Source organism: Diadema setosum, chromosome 2 (genome assembly GCF_964275005.1).
Source record: "Diadema setosum chromosome 2, eeDiaSeto1, whole genome shotgun sequence".
NCBI lineage: Eukaryota > Metazoa > Echinodermata > Echinoidea > Diadematoida > Diadematidae > Diadema > Diadema setosum.
In genome coordinates, this window is record NC_092686.1 from 42149956 (window position 1) to 42172081 (window position 22126).

The following is a 22126-nucleotide window of genomic DNA, read 5'->3' on the forward strand; positions in this document are numbered from 1 at the left end:
CAGTTTGAAGACTTACCAGTGAAGTTGAAGTATTGACAGCAGGTTTCGTGCAACGTTTGGTTCTGCCAATAGTCCCTTTCTGTTCGAATTGATGACTTAATGTGACTCGGTCGAGAGGAACCTGGGAGAGCTACACTGAACTGACGGCCAGCGCATGCGTACACATCACATGCGCACAAATTTCAAATCCATTGACTAGATAAGATGTCTGTGTGCGCATGCGCTGGCCGTCAATTCAGTGTGGCTCTCCCAGGTTCCTCTCGACCGAGTCACATTAAGTCATCAATTCGAACAGAAAGGGACTACCTGTTGTCAATAATTCAACTTCACTGGTAAGTCCTCAAATTGAAGAAATTTTTCGATATTAAGTTGATATTTGTCCGCGATGCTACCTGTCATGATCCTGAATGCTACAGTCCGCAGCCCCATTACGCTATGCGTATGGGGCTGCTGGTCGCAGTTAGCTAGCGCACTACCTATGCACGTGAGCCAAAAAGGTAGCTAGCATGCAATGCATGCTATAAAACGTAGCCTGCGGCCCCGCGCGGCCCGAACACGATTACGACGGGTCGATGAGATGAAAAAACATTTTTAGACTTTTTTTTTCATTCTTTCTGTAGCTTAAAATGGATAATTTTGGGTTTAAAACCGTTCACAAATTTGTAGAAGATGAAATTTGTGGAAAAAACAATAAACTTGAAAGAGAAAAAAAAAATCCGTGATTTTCGGTCGGTCGCGAAGGGCAAACAAACCATTTTTTTTTTTTTTGGCCTAATGAGACAGCTTACACGTGAGTACCGTAAAATCAGTCCCTATGATATCAATTTATATTTTCTTGTCAAGATTATCAAGTTCAAACATAGTTTCAACCAGGCGCTCTGTCAGTCTGAATTATGTGCATTCTCGCTGTTTGCCCGTTGAATTGATTACCACGGATTCTCTTACAGCACGTACACGTATGAAAGATATAAAACATATATTTTTTTTTTATAAAAACATCTTCTTTGAAAGAAAGCACTGAGTTCATTTCATTTTTTTGTGTGTGTGTGTGTGTGTGTGTTCTTCACCTTAGTCCGGGTTCGTAGAAAATTTCCATATTTGTTAAATCGCAGTCAGAGTCGCCAATACTTATTTTGGTGATGTGGGAGAAAGTAAGCCCCAGATCTTTTCCTTGAATCTCCAACCTTGTGTTGCCTTCAGGCGGTCCTGATGCTGGAAATATCTGTGGTATCAAAGGTGGTTCACAGACCATCATTTTACACAAAGCAGCACTAAAAGTTCCATATTTCTGCTCGATCCAAAATAAGAAATTAAACAAAGATGACAGCTTATAATATCATTGACGACAATGCGAAATACGAATATGTCTTTGGAATGAGACTATAATATCAATGCTTTTTTAAGAAATAAAAGAAAAATGATTGATGCTTGGTATCATTGCCTGTTCCTAAATGTTCCCTTTCGCACTCATGGCAGAAGCACAACTAAATGTTGGCCTGATGACATCGCGTTGTATCAAACAGGCATATTGCACACTCGGCAATTAATATTAACTAATGCGACAAGGTTAGGCCACAAGTAGTTGTACGGAAAGAACATAAAAAACTTCGGTCGCATCAGTCGTGTATCTACAACTTACCGAAGTGATGACAGGCCCATTGCACTGGAGGTACATGTTTTGGTTAAGAAACCCATTGGCGAGACAGACTTCGCTCCCAGCGACATTACAATCGGTGCCACACCAACCACAGCCGAGACGGGCGGGGGTGACTTCAGGCGACAAACAGCGGCTACAGCTTTCACTGTTCACCGAGCACTTGTACAGAGTCACTGGCAAGATAAAAGCAATGAGTTTCATTATATATATTTTGTTCATGCTGACAGTTTCACTCCAAACCTAAATTTAAACGTATACATCTTATCAATGCCATTTCTACATCGTACGCTCGATCAGTGCATGCATGTGTGAACTGAATAATGTGGTGATAATCAAAACTGCAAGATATGTCACATTCAAATCAAAGTAATAACATCCTTTTTTTTCATAAATCGTGCATAGGCCTGTGTGAAGTTTTAAGCATGGAAAAATTTGCCACTATCTCCTACTAAAAGTTTGACTCACATAAACGGTAAGTTATGTTTACGTTGCCAAGACTCATTATTGGTGTGTATAAAGGACTCAGTTACTTTGCTTAAGAACGTATTCTCGTAATTCAAGAAACTGTATTGCCGTTTTAGATATTTCCCCTCCCTTCAAAATGCAAAGTAACATGTAGATAAGGAACATGCCCTGGGAGCCTGTGACGTCATCGATGTTATTGTTGCCGTTCCAGCGCACTGACACACGAACGCTTTTCAACAGAAGTTCCTCGTTGTATGCGTACTGAAGGAACGGGGACAAAAAAGAGACAATTGAAAACAAATAATCTTCACATGGAATAATTCTCTGAACGTCAAATAGCAATTAAAGTGCTCAAATCAACATTCCTCGCTGCTTGAATATTTGTAAATTTTCAACTCCGAGTGACAATTATTGTAAGCCAAACTGTTCTAAACTAATGGAACGACACACGAAAAGAGTTTGAACTCACGGCTCCCTCACAGCTGACTTGGCTTTCGTTGTAATGCGTTGCCCTCACCGCTTGTTCAGCGCCCTCAACGTCCAATATGCACTCATAAAATCTGACCTAAAAGAAAAGAAGAAGAAGAAGCTACACCCTTTTAATATTATAGTGTAGTTAACTTGTTTAAACAGTTTGTATGCTCTTTGGGATTTTAGGGCAAAAGAGGTTAATGCTTTGAATTTCATTTTGGTCCATAATTTCATAATACCCTTTAAAGGGGTAGATAGTTTGGGTTGAGGTGGGGATTCAAACTCTCTGCGAGATATTGAGAAACCTTCTATGAAATTCTAAAGAGCATACAATTCTATGAGGAATTCAAAGTTTGATAAAAATTCGGTCTTGAAATGGCCGAAATATTCATAAACAAAGTAAAGCAGAGCGAACCTGAGATATCTCAGCCATTTTAACATAGGTTTTCATCAAATAAACTTTGAATTCCTCTCAAAATTGTATGCTTTTTAGTGCGTCACTAGAGATTTCTCATCATCATACAAAAAGTTGGAAGCCTTAAGCCAAATTCCAACCAAAGCTATGTTTTCCCCTTGAAAGTCTGAAACTTTTAAGCACACATGCATGGAACATCAAAAATGTACTATTTGTGTTTCTGGAAGCCCTTACGTATGTCAATGTGTTTGTTGTTTGTTTTTATATTACTCTGGCAATGTACAAATTATCAAACTAGCTGAAGAATGAAAGAACAAGTTACACAAATGACTCTGAGCCATGCTACGATTAACACGAGTCTAGTTCTTTGTTCTGCCAAACTAGTAATTTACAAGCTCCACTCGACTTCATACCTTTCTCTGGTCAGTGGGTAGATGTTTCGCTAGGAGAGTGTAAGCCGTGTTGACACCAACGGGCGCAAGAATTTCTTCTTGGACACCGAGCAGCTGGGGACAGAATTCCTGTCCTCTATTACCCATTCCCAGGGGATTCTATTTGATCATGATATCAACATAGAAAAATAATGTATGAAAAGCAGGAAAATTGACCTCTATAGGCTTACAGGTTCACAGTAAATGGCAAGGAGAAATAAATCCAGCAAATGAAGTTCATAACAATAAGCGATATCTGGTGGCCAGAGATAATGCGAGGTCTCATTCAGAAGTTTGAAACCACAGCCTTTTGCAAGGTAATAGTAAAGAAATAGACATTAGATTCAGCTGAATTCAAATCTATTTTCAGTTATCGACAAAAAAATACATTTCACTTTCTTTTGTAACAGAGAATAAGGTAAACAACCCTACTGGAAAGAACTCAGTGTCCCACAGTGTGTTCACAGTGTGTTCACATAGTTGACTATGTGAAAACGCTCGAATTTAACAGTGTGAAGATGATTTAATACTGCGGTGTGGTTCTCACAGAGTGTTCAGGTAGTAATGCTTAGTTTCACACTGTGAATTGATGACTCACATTGTGTTCACACAGTTAAAACGGACAAATTTAACAGTGTGAAGAGATTTCACACTGTGTTCAGGCACACGGTGTTCACACTGTGTTGCTCACACTGTGGGACACTGTGTTCTTTCCAGCAGGGAAGGCAAGAGAGTGTACAATGGTGAAACCTTATAGTAAGTGTACATTGTAAGGAATAGTGAAATATCTAATGTCATATGAAAGGAGTACGTTAACCTTTGCTTACATTCACTCCAATTATTAGGGTATCATCAGAACAGGCCGAACTGTCAGGTGTGCATCTGTTCTCGTAGATACACCAATCACACGGCCAGGGACGAGTGACGCAAGACGAACATCTTTGTACAAAGTGAAATAAAAACGAGGAAACAAGTCTGAATTCCAGTTAGAATCAAATAAGTGCACACAAGGATTAGCCTATGACAAATAAGGATATACCTTCCCATACAATCCTTGTTGGATTTTGTGTGTGTGTGTGTGTGTGTGTGCAGGGAGGTGAGACACCTCCCTGGTGTGTGTGTGTGAGTGTGTATGTGTGCATACTCTACTGCAGGGGCGGATCTAGGAATTCCGCAAAGAGGTGGCGCCTTTACAAAATTAAAGGTGGCGCACGCACCCCTCCCCCATATTTTTTCTTTTTTATTTCTTTTGTTTTAACAAAAAGATAAAAGGCGGGGGGGGGGGGGCGCCCGGTGCGCTCCCCCTTGGATCCGCCACTGTACTGCATCCAGTTCTAGTTTAAATGGAAATTTTTGGAATAATTTGAAAAATTTGAAATCAAGGCATCATAGTTTTCCCCAGTCTCCTTCCCCCCTTGTTCTATGTGAATCAATAACTTTCACTAAAAGTGTGTCGTGTATCACAAGTTTGTATCATGTTTGCATAACATCCTCCTCATTAGGGGAAAGATCTTAAACTAAAGAAAGAAAATTACTGATGTTTGGCACATAGGAGCATATTCATGTATAGACTTTCTATAAAAGATTGGTGATTCATTACATGACCAAAGCTAGCGCAAATAATAAGTTGAGAGTCAGTACCATAAAAGTTAAACTTTGAAAAAAAAAAGACGGACTCACGAGACAATAAGGGTGCAATCAAAGAAGAAAAGATCCCTCGTTGCAAACAGAACACCAGTTTCAGTTGATTTGATGGCCAATGACATCATGACGTGATCCCCTTGTCGGAATGAATCGTTAAAAACTGAAAAATCAGGTATTTCTGAATACAGGTAAGAAATTGTTCGCAGTCTGTTGCTTTAATATCAGATACTGTATGACAATAAAAGCACATAAAATATTACTAAAACGGTTGTGATCATAGCTTAAGTACCGTGTATATTCTGGTGAAGGAGTCACTATTGTAGGCATTTTTACCTCCATCAGGTATCTGAGGTAACACGTTGGCAGGATTGTTGAAAACTAAAATCAGGTACACTGTATTTTTGAATACTTTTCAAAACTTTTCAAAGTCTGTTGCTGTAATATCAGATAAAGAACACATGAAATGTTACTAAGACAGGCATGATCACAGCCTCGGTACATAATATATGAGTGAAGAAGTCATTATCTGTATGTCCTTTTACCTCCATCAGGTATCAGCGGTAACACATTAGCAGGAGGCGTCACACAACTGATCGTGTTGCCACTGGTAACAGCCTGTACCTGATATACGTCAAATACACACATGTACTGGTTGCCATCAAACAATTCTGGCAGTTGCTCTACGACGATGTCGATCTATTTTGGATGAAAAGTCAAAGAAAAGGTAAGCATAACGTTCACAGTTGCTAAAATAGCTTTCATGGATTGCAAAATGCGTGCTAAATCAAGCATTGATATAAAATCATGCAAAATAAGACACATGTGACAATTGATCACAAAAAAAAAAATGGCTTGCATGTCATTCGTATCGTGACAACTTGATACAGAAAGCAAGTGAGGTTACTGAAATAAAATGTCACGACTTCCAGAGTAATTGAGACTTATTTAAATCAGGGAAATATTTGAAAAGGAAAAGCACTGCAACAACAAATGTAGGGCCTGGTCATTTTTAAGAGAGATATTTAAAGTAGTACCTACTTTCCCTTGCTGTACTTCATCGCAAATTTTATAAACCAAGTGCTTTTTGAATTGGTGTTAAACTTTTGATCAGTTACAAAGCTTTTCAGGCCTATACCTCCGGAATTTTCAGCTGTAACTCTACTCTATGTTTCCTCTGTTTTTCCCCTTGAATTTCATTTTAACTCAACCTGCTTGTATCATGTAATAACCTTGTGTTTAATTGTTCTTATGTACGTGTTTTTTTTTTCTTCTTTTTTTCTTGATGTTTTCGCCTTAAAGTTCATTTTCAACTCAACTTACGTGTATTATCTTATTACAACCTTGCCTTTGATTGTTTTATGTACGAGTTTTTTCCCTCTTTCTTTATATTTTGACATTTCTTATGTGCATCATACACTTTCTGTTTTGATATACTGTACGCGATTTGATTCATTCGTTTGTACTTTTAGATTGTTAATTGTTACGAGTTTAATGCACGGACCCATTGAAAAACAGTATGTGCTGAATGAGTCTTCCCGTGTTGAAATGAATGAATGAATGAATGAATGAATGAATGAATAATTGAATGAATGAATGGATAAATGAAAACACAGGCGGTGCCATTTGTGACCCTGCATCAAAAAACAAACAAAAAGTCGCCAAACATGGATTTTTAATTAAGGGCAGATTCTGAAAAAGCAGACTCTAAGCTTTAAAGTGATATATAGCTCAATTGATATGGACTCTTTTAACCTATCTAAATATTGAAAAGAAAGCACACACTCTGGAAAAGTGTGAACCGAGAAAAGAGGCTCTGAAGTACAGGGTCTATCTGTCTATTCAAGCGTTTAATCTTTACCAAACCGTGCTTGCTGTGTGATGAATGGGACAAAAAACAGGGTGTAAACCACTGGTGTAACAACAATGAAGGGATTATCAGATTAAAATGAAATTAACATGCTCTATTAACACATTCTGTCCATTATTACTGCCAACTTTCAAAGCAGTAGCGCTATCCCTTTCATAGTTATCAGACTTGAAAGTGAAGAGTGTGCAAAGGGTTTAATCAAAAAAATGAAAAGGGGCCTCTAAGACACACTTGATCTCACTACTCTACAAAAAAGGTTGTAGAAAAACTGCTAAAAATCCACTTTCCCATCCATTTTATGATCCTTAACTTAAGAATAATGTAGAAGAAGGGTAGCTCTTCCAGAAAGTATGAAAAAGTTAGTATTGACTTGGTTGACCCATTTCACCTTTTTTGAGTCCTCACGTAAAATCAAGGGGTGCGACTTTTTGTTCGTTTTGTGATGCACGGTCACATTTAGTGGACTAACTCGTATTCACCGTGATCACGTGACGGTCCATAAGGCTGCGTTCACATAGAAGTATTCGGTATTCGCTATTCGCTATTCGCTATTCGCTATTCGGGCCCCGAATACACCATCACCCGCACCGTCAACTCACCATCCCATGCAGTGAGGATTTCTTCCTCCTACATCCTAGCAAATCTTATTAACAATTTCTAAACTGCATCAGAATGTCAGTCTACATGCTTATTTTTGCTAAAGGGCAAATCCAGACCAAAATTTTCATTATTTCATAAACGAGAGACGGTATACGCTGCAAGAAAATCGAACAAGTTCGATTCCCACTTTGCTATACTTTTCGCAGCTATTCGGTACTTTCGAATAGTGCCCTCCTATGTGAACCGGTGTGAGGAAATCCTATCGTTCGATTCAAGCTATTCGCGTGCCCTCGAAAAACGAGCCCGAATACCCGAATAGTATACTTCTATGTGAACGCAGCCTAAGCGGGTCTTTGACTTTCGAAAGTTTATAGCGCCCCCATTACTGTTAATGAGAGAAGGTTAATATAGGGCCCGACAGATTTCTTCCTTTACTCCCCATTCGAACTATCGAGGTTTCTGGTCTAGAACCTCAACCGTTTCTAGGTCCATGTTGTGTCCTGGAGATTCGATGTAAATATGCTGATAAACTTAAAAGGAGGTGGACCTACATAGAGCGTCTTGGTTCCCGGAATCTGCAGTTTTGTAAGTGAGCGTTATATAATTATGCTTCACCACAGATGTACGATTCCTGGGATACCCTTTGAATGTCTTCCTGTAGTGTACGATTGTGTACACGGGATTACTATGTCCTTCTTCTCAGTTTTGTCCTCCGGCGCTACTTAACACTGGCGTAATGTTCCATCATAATAGCCAATATTGTTGACATTTTTCCGCGAGGTATTTGAAACTCCCTAGCCGTAAAGGAAGAATGTTAGTTATACCTCCTCTGAGGTTTCAAAGCATATCCACATCGGATCTCCAACACACCAGGTAACGGTTGAGGTTCTGGACCTGGAACCTCGATGCTTCGAATGGGGAGTCAAGGAAGCAATCTTTCAGGGGCTGCCGACCTTCTCTCAACAGTTACTTGGGCGCCATACCTTTTCGAAAGCTTTTGACCCACTAATTGACCGTCACATGATCAAGAGGAAGACGGGTCAGTCGGCTAATGAAGGCTGTGGATTTGTCAGGTGAAAATTCCGGAGGTAAATATTTTGTATTTAGATCAAAAGTTTAACACCGGTGGAGATAAAGTTACAATACAGATGAACTTTTACTCTAACCAAGTGTTTAATTTGCACATGAAAAACTTACACTTTGCTCAGGTTGGTCATAAATGATTTTATCTGAAGGCTGGATCTCAGAGATTGAAGCACATGGCACGGTGTCGTAAGGCAACCATCTGGTGGATTCCTGACCTAGTGGACAGTCGCTTAATCTTGTGCACCTTCGAAAATAAACATGCATGCAATCTCTACTTTATTTTAGAAGCATATGCTGTGTCGAGGTCATTGTATAAAGATGAATATTTGTTATCAGAAAAGGAAAGAAAAAATTGGTAAATCACATCGTTACACACTGATCATACATGATGTCATGTACATATCATCGAGGGCATACCAACAAGAAGATTGTGATCTTGTTAAACTTGCTACACAATATACAGTAATAATTCTGAACCACTCCCACTTGTGCTGCAATAACTTGGTGGTGCCAGCCCAGCCTGTACCGTGTTTCCCAAGCTGAAACAGTATTAAACAATTTGTATCATGGACCTCACGTAGGGCATGCACATTGGATGAATGAATACTGACCTGCCTTCAAGAGTACACCACCCACAGTATGGGTCTCCATCGTGTTTGCCGAGAGGCCCGATGCATTCTTCACAGTTCATAAAATTACTGCAGTTTGCCAGAGAGAGCTTTAACACCTGCACGGTGGAGTAAAATTAGAAATGCTGGTGTTTGTGAGGTTGCTGAACATGCAAAATACAATTTCCCGTGCAATATTTATGTACATACATGTAGGTGTATATCTACTGCATGGACGTCCCAGTCAAGCTTTGAATAGCTTATGACGATCCATTTCTAAATGCATGTGACATATAGAACTATTTCAGTAAATGTCAACAGTTTTCTTAATTACTGTTTGATACCTGCTAAAGCCATTACCACATAATGGGCTCCTACCTTTTTTCTAACCTCGATCGTGATGTTGATTATAGCATTCGGAATTCACTATGTTACAGTTTAATACACAGTACACGTGTTATCACCTCTGAACCTTCCTCAGAGCCTGTTGCCAGAATGATTTGCTCCTTGTCTTCATCTAGAAACACATCTCGTAGAACGGATCCTTGTCCAAGGGGAACATTTTCGTACTGGTAGGCTGAAGAGTTGTTTAAAGTGTGAATCTGCACAGCAGGTTACAAAGAAGTTGTGATACCAAAGACATCGATTTAAGGTCATTCAGCTGTAATTTTTATCTCTCGAAATGCAGCAATTACTTCTAAATGCATTCATCGTGAAATCAAAATAGTTATGTTTTTAAATTTACATTTTATTTTTCTGTATATGTAGTATAAACTGCACTTTTGTATTGCTCCTTTGTCATTTGGTTGATATGTTTTTGTTTAAGATTGTCACATCCATGTAATTCTTTTTGATTTGATTTGACGTTAGACAAGCAAAATAAATACGAACGGACAAAAATCTATTCTTTAATAAACATGACAAGAATTTCTCTTTATGGGAAGAGAATATTTCACTCGGGTTTGCTGTAAGAGGCGATGTGAAAAAATGTCAAAAGAGAATGAAACCTCACAAAAATGTGACTTGACAGGATGCGGGAATATTAGTAAAACACATCAGCAAAGTTTGAAAAAATACATAAAATCCATTCAAAAGTAAACGAATTTTTAACGTTCCTGAGCAGCCATTGCTGGACGAAAAGACTACAACAGTTTGTAACTTCACGCCATGGATAACGATGCAGAGAAAATATAAAGGAAGTTATTAACATATTATTATTATCATCATCATCATCATCATTATTCAAATATCAACATATTTTCACTATTTTAGCATAATGAAAGAGCACTTTCAGAAAGCAAAGGGAATATTAAACTTAACATGTCAGTAACGAGTCGAGGAACCTCTCATTAAAGAATGAAAGTTTATGTATATATAAGTTTGTATATCATTGTATAGGCTACGAAGTGTCACGAAATATAGTAGTCTTTCATCCATGAATGGCTGCACGGAAACTCCACAATTTCAAAACTTATTCACGGAATTTCCGACTTCCCTCAAACTTCGCTGATGAGTTCTATAAAGCAATCCACATGACATGTTTGGTTTTCCTTTCCGAAGTTAACGAAGTAATGTCCCATATTTCATGAATTAGAGTAATTTGCCACAGCTATTCATTCTCATTGTTTATGTCATCAGGTTACAAAGTGGACCATACCTTCAGTAAGTTTCCCTCACTACTTCCAATGAAAGCCAGAGTATAGTCTCTCTCAGTAGTAGTGATGATAGACGTAGGTTCCACATCAGAGAAGGTGAGTACTGGTGAAGCATTCACGGGGTTCACTCCATTGGCGTAGGTGTAGTAAGCATCGCCATCTTCATCAGGCCTAGCATGACACTCTCTACTTTCCGGATGTGGTGAGTTTGGGAACTAGCATGGTAAACAAAACAATATCCGCACTGAATTTAACAACCAAAGTAAGTAGTACAATGGTTGATACCCTCAGCATGTCACCCTCACTACTTCCAATGAAAGCCACCGTATTTTTCTCTCTGTAGTATAGTGATGGTAGACGTAGTCTCCACATCAGAGAAGGTCAGTACTGGTGAAGCATTCACGGGGTTCACTCCATTGCGGCCGTCAGATGGTAAAACGGTCTAACTCGAAAATTTGACTTTTTGAGGTAAGTTCACTTTCCGGGATATGTGAGGGTGCTCTTTCCAATGGTGCTATCGAGAAAATCCCATCATGTCTTGTTTTAGAGATAATTTCCGCTATCTTGGTACTTTTTTGTATTTTTCCTTCAGATTTGATGGTAAAACGGTCTATCTTTGAGTTAGCCCATTGTCGGTAATATCGTTCGGAGGTAAAACGAGCTATCTTTTACATAAACCTTTTAACCTTCTTAAGTGAGATTTTTTGATCATCGCTGTCGGATGGTAAAATGGCCTATCTTCGAGTTAGACCAATTTACCACCTCACGGCCGCGCGTTGCTTGTAAGTTGTATACGTGTGCGTACGTCTGATCTATACAGGTAAAAATCTCTCTAAAATGTTGGAACAGTCGTTGAGTTGGAGACGTGGTGACTGAAAAGGGGACTATTTCCTTCGAATGTAAGTAAATTAGTAAATAAATACATAGTTCTCTACTGCACTGCATAAGGGAACTTTTAAATTTGTTTTGATCTAACAGTTAGATATATAACTTTGATTTGAGATTTGGTAGAAAATATCAAGGTTCAAGCGCTAGTAGAATCTAACGTATTAGGCCGATGCCTTATGACTGCATTTCGCACCGATCCAGCGGGCATGCCTACCAACCCCCGGGCCGCCACCCGACCGTGCCGGCGGTGTGGAACACCGATTATTCCGTATAAAGGCACGTCTTGACACGGTGCGAAAAGAGGCCTTGCTTGAGGTTTACGTCTAGATTTAGGTGTCTTGTTCGATCTAAGGTTTCTAATCTATGGCCTCATCACATGCAGTTAGACTGAATCCTCGTCTAACGTTAGGTCTATGGGATCTAACGATTACACTCTCTTTAACTCTGGACATTAGCTATCGTTAGGGGTTAGAATGTGTTAACTGTTAGGTGAATTAGGGCTCTACGCCTGTTGGTGTTAAGTGTTATGCCAAAACAATTATTCAATCGAGCTAACCTTTAGGCCTTAATCACAATGAACTTAACACCTAACGTTAGCACATTAGCAGTTGTATACCGTAGACAGTACAGGCCCACCCTAATAGGCCTACTATTAACGTTAGATGTACACTGTATTTGTAGGGCTAACGTTAGAGCCAGGTCCAGGGCAAGAGACTGTGCATAGTCTATACAGAAGGTACCGTATAGCGTAGTGCTCTAACGCTAGATCTACTATTACTAACGTTTAGAGTCTAATCAAATACAGTACTAACCCTAGTTAGACCTGTATAATTATCATAAAATCTAACGAGTCTTAAGTAGAAATATCTGGCGTCTAGTCAAAATCTGGGCCACTGATTCTACCTAACGTTAGAGGTTTGGTAACCTTACGCTAGTATATAATGGCAGTTTTATTGTAAGACCCAGCCTACCGTTAGATAGACCTAGGTTTAGACATCTAGACCCTCTTGAGGTTCTAAAATCTATGCATAAACAGAGACTCCAACCCCAAGCACCTTCTTGTCTGGAGATTCTCCCGCCTGAAACCCCTAGCAAACGGGAGATCCAAGTATATGTGTGCGAAGCGCGAAGTTCCTAGGGTTATAGATGCTCTCTGGTGCTATCAAAAGGCTAATTTTTGCAACATACGATAGCAATATGTAAGAAATCCTCTCAAACGGGAGACATTGATCCAGGGCGGGAGAAATTAAATCTCAAACGGGAGAACGGGAGATTTTGCAAAAACGGGTTTTCGGCGGGAGATCTCCCGTCGAAAACGGGAGAGTTGGAGTCTCTGCATAAATGATACATATTATACATCTAACGTTAGGCTAACTTTGCTCCATAAAAGTAAGAGTTCACGTTAAATCTAGCATTTCTAGATCTTGATCTGAATAGAATATCCTAACATTAGCTCTGAACGTTAGCACTAATTAATACTAGTCTCTAGAGTAGAGGTCTGCCAGATTGGAATGTCTTTTTTTTTGGGGGGGGGGGGGGTCAACAAAAGGGAAGTGAACTTTGCCTTTCTTCATCAGATGGAGGAAAATATATGACATGTTGGTCAGAAAAAAGAAACCCTGCACATTGAAGTGCTTAAAAAGAGAAAATTTCACAAAGGAACAGTTGCTGAATCTGAAAGGAAATAGCACAGAGCATGTTTTTTTTTTTTTCTAGTTTAAGATATAAAAGACATCAGTAAAAGGTTCCAACCCAAACACCAAGTACAAGAAGTAGTGAAAAGAATATGATCTGGTCAAGATGTATGTTTTTCCAGTTTTTTTTTTCTTTTTTCACATGTGCCATAATTGTCATGATGTTAGTAATACTATAATATAATTCATGTTAGCTATTCAGGGCCCCAGCAATGTATTCTGGTACTTGGGATAAGGGAAAGTATTAGAGGGAAGCATTACCCACATGTTTTGGAGAGGTGATTTTTTTTTTTCTTCACTGAGAGACGAATGCTCAGTACAGATATCTTATCGCACTGGTCTGCAGAACACAAAAATAATATCAGACTAAAGGTAGAATTTTAAAATTTTGGCAGTCACTATTCTAATTTAGTTATACAGTAACGAAAGTTCAATGCAACAGCGTACAGTCATAATTAGCTAGGATATGTAACCAGAAACTGTGAAAAAGATAGAGATATTGAAATATCGCCTAAAGAGAAAATTTTGTTTTTCTAACTGGTGTAACGTTTGTGATGGTGGACACATAGCATACGTCACATTAAACAAATAGAGTTTATCAATGCAGTTAATGTAGTCAGTGCAATTTGTATTGCTGATTTTCAAAGTCTTTGGATGTATGTCACAGACATTTGTTCATGATTTAAAAAAAAATCACTGAGGACTCATTCTTTCATTTAAGAAGATTGCTTTCAGATGGAATTTTTGTTTTTGTTTTTAGATGTCCACAAATCGAGACTGATGTTCTTTACCTTCCAAAACGAAATAGATAAAAAGCATTTTGATAACCAACAACATAGATGTCAAGTGCTGCTTTTCTAGTAAATGTGCGCTGATGGCAAATCATTATTAAAAAAAAGAGAGAAATTGCTTCGTTTAGTGTTTACTGTATTTCATTGTGTGTTGATATAGTCCGTAAACGCAGTTTGAGACGATGGTTGCGAGCGTGTGCACATTGTGTAATACGTTTTGTTGGTTGACTGGGAATTTAGAGTGTTTATGATAACTGAAATGATTTTTTTTTTTTAATCACAAAGATGTGATAATAAAGAACACACACGCAAAAAAATAAAAACAATCGAATTGCAAACAAACCATTTGTTACATGTCTGCTCCAAGGTCATAGAACTTGGCCAAGGATAAATATTATAGACTCGATGATTTAACCGACTTAATGATGGGAAGGGGAAATGAGGCTGTTATTGCATTGTTCGCATTTCATTTCTACTTCCTTTTTACTTGTTTTTTTTTTTGAGGGTGATATTTGCCTTATTATTTCACACAAATATCTAGGATACATATATGATATTCTTATGTCGCCGAATAATTGTGCGTTCCAAACAACGCTCATGTAAACAATCAATCATCATAAAAGAAACATTTAGTAAGTCTTCTGCGGGAGGATAGATCAAAATAAAACGCAAAGACCTCGCCTTAGAACATTACAAATGTAAAAGTGCTTTCGTGCCTATCCCTTGCAGGGCTGCGTTTCAGGGCCCGAGAATGCAAACTATATAGCATTGTATTGATAACCATGAATTCCCAAGCTTCTCGGGGGGGGGGGGGGGAGGGGGAGGTTGAGTATGCAGGATGGGAGATTTGGTACCGTAATTTTGCCAAGTAAAACGTGATTTGTTATCACGGTTTCCATGACAACCATTTCCAAACATAGTAAGCAATCTATATATAACTGGTATAAGCAGGTTTCATTGCTAAACAGATTAGATAGATTAATACATTTCTCACACACACATACAAAAACATGTTTCAACACTTCTACGTTTTAAAATCATGAATATTTGAAATTTTCTGGGAGTGACCTAAATGATCAGTTGCCATGGTAACAACATTACTGACCAGCCCTCTTTGTATTTTTTTTTTGTGGCAAATAAGCACATTTCAGTCATATCAAGGTGTCACAAAGGGTTTTTGCAGTCAGCTATCCAACCTGTCCATTGACTTCGCCGATTGTGTAAGATAAGTATACCTACACGCACTATACCATGTACAATATATATGGGCCTACGCTATGCATTCGATTTTCCATTCAAAATGCGCGTCCAGTAAAAAATACATTGTCCCATTTAGGATAACATAAAACGAGTTATCTTTCGCCTTATCTTGTAATTTCTTTGCTGCATAAGATATCAGAACATAAATTATATGTCGAACAAATAAAAACGTTTGAATAGACTGATTTCGGTAGTTTAAAAAAAACAACAACTTTGAAATATTGGTAGATTCTGCAAAGTAAAATTTTAAGTAAATCACGGTTTTATGTTTCATTGCGCCATATATGTGCGTGTAATATTCTACTTTCAAATGTATATTAGTTAGGTTCTACACTTGAAATGGAAGATAACACATTTCTAGTTTAAAAGGTACTTATAAACTATTAATTTTTTCGATAAAAAAGTAAAAATCTTGATTTTTTGATATTCTTTCAAATTTTTGGCTAAAAAAGGCATTTTTCGGCAAAAACGCGCTTGACATCCGGCCGTACGCTAAACTTCAGTATTTTTGCAAAACTTTCATCTGGGAAGAAAGACCACTTTAAAACCACAAGATAAAACGGTAAAATGGTCTAACTAAAAGATAGACCATTTTACCATAGTATGGCAATAGTGTTTGTGGTCTATCTAGAAGATAGACCATTTTACCATCTTATGATGTGTAGCGGAGTGTATACATGTGCTGTGGTTAAACAGTCTATCTGCACAAAAATCTCATTTATTTTATAATTAAAACCCCAAATAAGCACAAAATTCTTCAGTTATCAGTGTTTGATATGCTTCTTCTTGTCCCATTGCTAAAAATGCATTATACCCATCTCGTAAAAAAGCTCAAACCTCTAAACTTTAAAGTCATTTTTCTCAGAACAGCAATTTTCGAGATAGACCGTTTTACCATCTGACGGCCGATTGGCGTAGGCGTAGAAAGCATTGCCACCCTCAGTAGCTTGGCACTCTCTGCTTTCTGGATATGGTAAGGTAGGGGCCTAGCATTGCAAGCGTAAAAAAAAGTATATACATGTACACTCTTAGAAAAAAAGGTTCTTTTGAGCACCATTAAATGGTTCTCAGCATTGCCACAATAGCGACACCCTTTTTGGTGCTCGTGAGAACCTTTTTTCAATGGTGCTTGTCGGCACCTTTTGCAAAAGGTGCCCATTAGAACCTTTTTCCCGATGAAATGGTGCTCGTGAGTACCATTTGAAAGGTGCCCATGGGCACCTTTTTGACTAAAGATGGGCACCTTTTTTACTCTTTTCAAAAGGTGCTCATGAGAACCATTTCATTGGAAAAGGTTCTACTGGGCACCAATGTTAAAAGGTGCTGTCAGGCACCATTTAAAAAGGTTCTCTGAGAACCTTTTTAACTGTCTGAGAACCTTTTTTTACTGAGGAATATCACAGTATTTCAACAAGAAAAGAAGCTGTGCAGCTATAGCTGCACAGCTTCTTTTCTTGTTGAAATACTGTGATACTCCTCAGTGCCAGAATTATTGCACATTGCAGTTATACATGTTTTGTTTATTTTTCTTAATTAGAGTACAGCTTTCAACCGTTCAATATGTACAAATACCTCAATATAGCGGAAAATTGAACACCTCAAGAAAGGCAGATTATTCTTTTTCTACTTTATCTTTCTACTTTTTCTATTTTATCAAACAGGAAACAATTTGTGAAAATAAATGGCCGTGATTCTCAGTTAAAGTTAATTTCATGTGGTGTTCCACAGGGTTCCCTATTAGGCCAACTACTGTTCATTATTTTGCATCAACGATCTTCCCAGTTCCAAATTCTTCTTCCAAATTCCCAATTCTTTCCTTTATAATTATGTTTTGCTGATGACTCCGATCTGGGTTTTTTTTTTTTTACACGCACAGAGATCCTTATACTCTTGTTAACACAATGAATAAAGAACTTAAATCTGTGCAATCTTGGATATACGCCGACAAATTATCACTTAATATAGATACAACTCATTGTGTGCTTTTTAAGCAACAGTCTCAAAAGGCTTCCCCTTCATATTACGTTTAATGAAATTGAATTAAATCAAGCTCATTGTACAATTTTTTAAAGGCTATTTATTGATAGCGATTTATCTTGGAAATCCCATGTTAGTTAAGTAATATATTTTCTAGAAACACGGGTGTTCTTAATAAACATAAGAGTGTTTTTCCTAGTCAAATTTTGCTTTATCTTTATTCTACTTTGATTATTCCGTACCTTAGTTATGATACTCTTGTGTGGGGGAATGCAACTAGAAATCTTCTGGATGTACTGTTCCGTATTCAAAAACGCGTCATTAGAAATAATGAAATCAACCATGTCGAATTTTGTCCCTCACGAACACCTTATTCTTCAAAAATAGAATATTGAAAACATCAGATGTGTTCAGTTATAACGTCGACATATTCATGTATAAATTTTCTTCCAAGGAGTTACCGCATGTTTTTACTCGCATGTTCAGGAAAAACAATTTGATTTATAATCATCCTTCCCTCCAAAGTGACGCATTTCTCCTTCCACGTACTCGAACAATTTTCGTCAAAAAAAAAAAAAATAGAAAGAAAAAAAGATAATGTATACGGGTCCCAGATACTGGAATGACCTCCCCCCTCAAATAACAAGCTGCTCGCAAATCAAACGAGTCTTTATTGAGTGTATGTCCTGCAGACACTGAATAAATTTGCAATGTCTTATGTAATATCGTGCAATGTTATTGTCCGATCAAACATTCTTGTTAATACGCTGCAGATTGTGTTTTGGGCCTTGACGTCAGGCTCTCCGAATTTATGATCAGCAATTCCTCACTTTACTTCGTCTCCTTCTCTCCTCCTTCCCTCTACCTCACTCTCACTTTCTACCCATGAGGAGCTTGACGGCAGGTACCAAATGGCTAAATAGCTGTGCATGTCACTCTTTGCTTCTTCTTCTCTTCTTCCTCTTTCCCCCCCCCCCCCCCCCCAATCACATAGGCATAGCCCGCTTCTTCGGTATTACTAGTCACCTGGTATAATCTTCTATTCGTTCTCCGTTTCCTTTTCACAAACACTGATTACTCGGGGCTTACAGCCTAACAAGCTTGCTTTCATGGAGGTCCCGTCATACTTCTCTTTGTTAAACCCCATTTCGATTTCGACCAGTTATCATTACAATTGCTGTGTTATTACCATATATATTGTTTATTTTTGCACATTGTTAACAAGGTAAAAGAATTTGTACTATTATTTCTGATGTAATATTCGTAAATGAGAAGTATGAAAATAAATGAATTGAATTGAAATGAAATCTATAAATGATTGGAAATGCAGAAACTTACTAATATAATCTACACAACATTTTTATTACTTTTTGCAAGACATCTAAAGGAATGATATTTGTTTTGTTTCGAGTGATTTTCATTTCTTTAATCAATTTCCTCAAGCACGTATCTTGTTATAATTTATCTACTTGCTTGGATTATAACGTGACCACGATAAGCAACAAAGCACCTAAACAGTGCTCTTTAAAAAAACGCTACCACTGACCCGAGTGCTATAAGTCTCCTCTAAACATGCTGAATGACAAGGCAAAATAGGATATGCCCTTTCGACCAGGCGCGCGAACAAGCCCCGGACAAGACCCGGAATACAAATTTGGTATTCCGCGGCACTCCTTTAATTCGGCAACCTGTTCGCACGTTCCTGAACGTGTCCGCTCACTGTCCTAAACATGTCCGGGCGTTTCCGCACCTTCGGGAGAGAGAAAAATTTCCGCGTCCAAAGTTTGATCGAGACCAAAATTTGGACGCGGAAATGAACTTCCTGACACCTTCGGCGATTTGTCCTCACGGTGTCCTGAGGATGTCCCGCTTGTCCGGAACCCTTCCGTGCCTTCCGCACACGCTCCGGAAAGAATCCCGCGGTGTGGGGAAGCTTCGCGAATGAAAGCGAAAGACACCAGGAATGTTTTAGAACAGCGCGGAGCCGATGCGGATCTATATATGACCAGGCGTCCACTACAGGCTCCAAAAAAGATGTCGCTATTGTGACAGTGCTGAGAACCATTTAATGGTGCTCAAAAGAACCTTTTTTTTTTTTCTCCTTAGAATGTAGTATGTGAATTGATGTCTGTATTGTTGGTGTGTTTCACATGCAGTGCTGGTAAGGTGCTTCACTGGCACCATTCTTAAAGACATTTAAGTATGAATCTGCATTGGAAATGTGCATCACAAACTTGTCAAAACGCATCTGTCAAACATACGTACAAAACATACATTAGCAATACATGAGCATGCCATACATTATCGTTGACACTGGAAAAAAAAAAGCAAGGGTAACACACTCATGCACACACAGTTTCACAAGCATGAATATATGTACATGAAATTCACCAATTATATTTTCATGAAACATTACTCAATAACTAAACATTACTCAATATCTAACTCAAGATAGAGGGCGCTATGGAATAGCGAACACGCGTTTTGTTGCTCGTCTCAAAAGTGGCTACAATTTTCCAGATTTGGGACTCCAAGGCCATTTTTCTTCAAACAATCTCTGCAGTATCTTACTCATTACTCATCGTAGATCGAGTATGGATCAACAACAGAGCAAAAGACCTCAACGACTAGCTGCTACGAGGCCGAAAACTTATGTACCATTTCAACCTGCTCGAAAGGCCCAACCAGCTACGGCACGGAACAGCCCGCCAAATTTGAATGCTCGGTCCGCGAGCCGGGCAAGCCTTGCTAGCCCGGTGAACTCAGCCACTACGCCGCCAGACAACAGCGACACGCTACCAGTTGTAGAAGCTGAGGGTGATGACGTCATCAATATGGCGCCTGCAACCACGTCTTACGAAAGTCGGTCACCCTCCCAGTCCTCTTGCCAGGCCGTTGCGGAACCTGTGGTGGAGAGAGAAGGTATTCTATCGAACATGGAAGAATATTTTCAGAAGGCAACTGAGAGGTTCGAGAGGATGATCAGCAGTGCGGTGGATAACTTCCTGGATAAGCTGCACCAGCTCGAGCTGAATCTTGGAGCTTCGTTGGAATTTGAGCGGAAGCGTGTAGACGACCTGGTGGAAAATCAAAAGGGCATGAAAAGCAAATTAGAAGCCATGGAAAAAGAAATAGCAGAGCTCCAACTGGAAGTTCAGAGAAACAAAGCGGCCAACAACAAAAGCGAGAGGTTCTCCAGAAGAAACAACATCAGGCTGGTGGGTATTCCGGAAGCTCCTCAAGGCGAACGCGAAGATCCTGTCACCATAGTGGAGGAGATCCTCCACTCCAAGTTTAAGGTGAAGACGAAAGTGGAGAGAGCCCATCGTGACGGGAAAAAAGTCGAAGGTCGTCCCAGGCATATTCTAGTGAAGCTTCTCTCGTATAGAGAAAAGGTCGACATCATGCGCCGTGCCCGCGAGACCCTGAAGGATGAAAGGTATTTCATCACAGATGATCTCACCCCAACGGACCTGGAGGAAAAAAAGAAGTGGACAAAACAAGTTCAGGATCTATACAACAAAGGAACAAAACTGAAGTTTTACTCCGGCAAATGGCGACAGGCTGGTGGCATCCCCTTCAACTTTGAGTGAAGGACGACCTACATGTATGAAGATAAGTGCTAAATAATTGCTGTATATCTATGATTCGTATGAATCTGATAAGAATATATGGATATTGACTAATAACCATTTGGGTTGTTTTGTTTTGTTTTGTTTTGTTTTTGTAACAAATTACGTGCAACGCTCATTTGGCATATATGGCAATTTATTTATTTATTTTTTTTTTTTTTTAGTTCTTGTATCAAACTTACACTGTGTCCTCAATCAAGAAAGCTATACAAATGCTTCTCCATTTGATATTAATGAGAAATAAAGCTATTTGAGAAGCTCACTTTGAGGTATAATTATATTTGATTTGAATTTTATGTATGAATCCGACAAGTAAGACAAATTTCAAGAAATCAGTTGTTTCATTTGGCCCTCAGCCTCCTATAATAGATCTCAGTCGTAATCATTTTATGTAACTTTAATGTGGGCGTGCGCTCATGTTAAAGAGTGTTGCTGCCGTCCGTCCGTGCTGTTACACAACATGTATTTTTTTCAGAATGATTACGCGCGGGCGGAAGGTGGCGTACTGTTCAATATCAGTACTGTTTGACGCTCCATCCTTTAATCTGTGTTATAGTGAAAAGGCAAGACGCTTGTGTGCAATGTGTGATACATAAAAAAAAAAAAACACTTTATTAGGAAAACAGCCGAGTATTCTTTTTTTTTTTAGCTGGCAAATTGCAAATAATTTTCAGAGCAGTTTCTAAAAGTCTGACTTTCTCACCATGGTCTTGTGTACATTCTTATCGCAACAATCTGTACTGAGACCACAAGTTATCATTCATTTGCTCTCATCTCTTTGCTGTTGTCTGGATATTCACAGTTCTTTTGCACACATGCAGATGTAGAATGTGATTCATGTACTGCACATAGTACATTTGCATAGTATGGGAGGAAGGCCCGAGGCCTATAGTAATGGGCTTACGGATCTTTAATGATATTTGATCTGGATTTTATGTATGAATCCGATAAATATGAATTTTAAGCAATCAGTTGTTTCATTGGG

The 22126-nt window shown here is 38.7% G+C and overlaps 2 protein-coding genes across 2 annotated transcripts in view; one reads left to right on the forward strand and one right to left on the reverse strand.

Annotated features, from left to right (window-relative positions):
* Window positions 1-11995, reverse strand: part of LOC140245180 (plexin-A1-like) — a 36342-nt gene extending 24347 nt beyond the window's left edge. The window contains exons 1-7 of the mRNA XM_072324781.1: window positions 11981-11995; window positions 10902-11114; window positions 9709-9846; window positions 3422-3559; window positions 2290-2383; window positions 1640-1830; window positions 1068-1222 (exon numbers count right to left, since the gene is read on the reverse strand). Coding sequence (XP_072180882.1) covers window positions 1068-1222; window positions 1640-1830; window positions 2290-2383; window positions 3422-3559; window positions 9709-9846; window positions 10902-11114; window positions 11981-11995 — 944 coding nt within the window. The remainder of the gene's footprint in view (window positions 1-1067; window positions 1223-1639; window positions 1831-2289; window positions 2384-3421; window positions 3560-9708; window positions 9847-10901; window positions 11115-11980) is intronic.
* Window positions 11996-20103: 8108 nt separating this feature from the next.
* On the forward strand, window positions 20104-21102 carry LOC140245190 (uncharacterized). The gene has a single exon (XM_072324787.1). It carries the CDS (start codon window positions 20104-20106, stop codon window positions 21100-21102), a length of 999 nt encoding a protein of 332 aa, XP_072180888.1.
* Window positions 21103-22126: the final 1024 nt, after the last annotated feature.

Excerpts from the sequence above, each read along its gene's own strand:
- LOC140245190 (XM_072324787.1), top strand. The coding sequence starts at position 20,104 with ATGGATCAACAACAGAGCAAAAGACCTCAACGACTAGCTGCTACGAGG.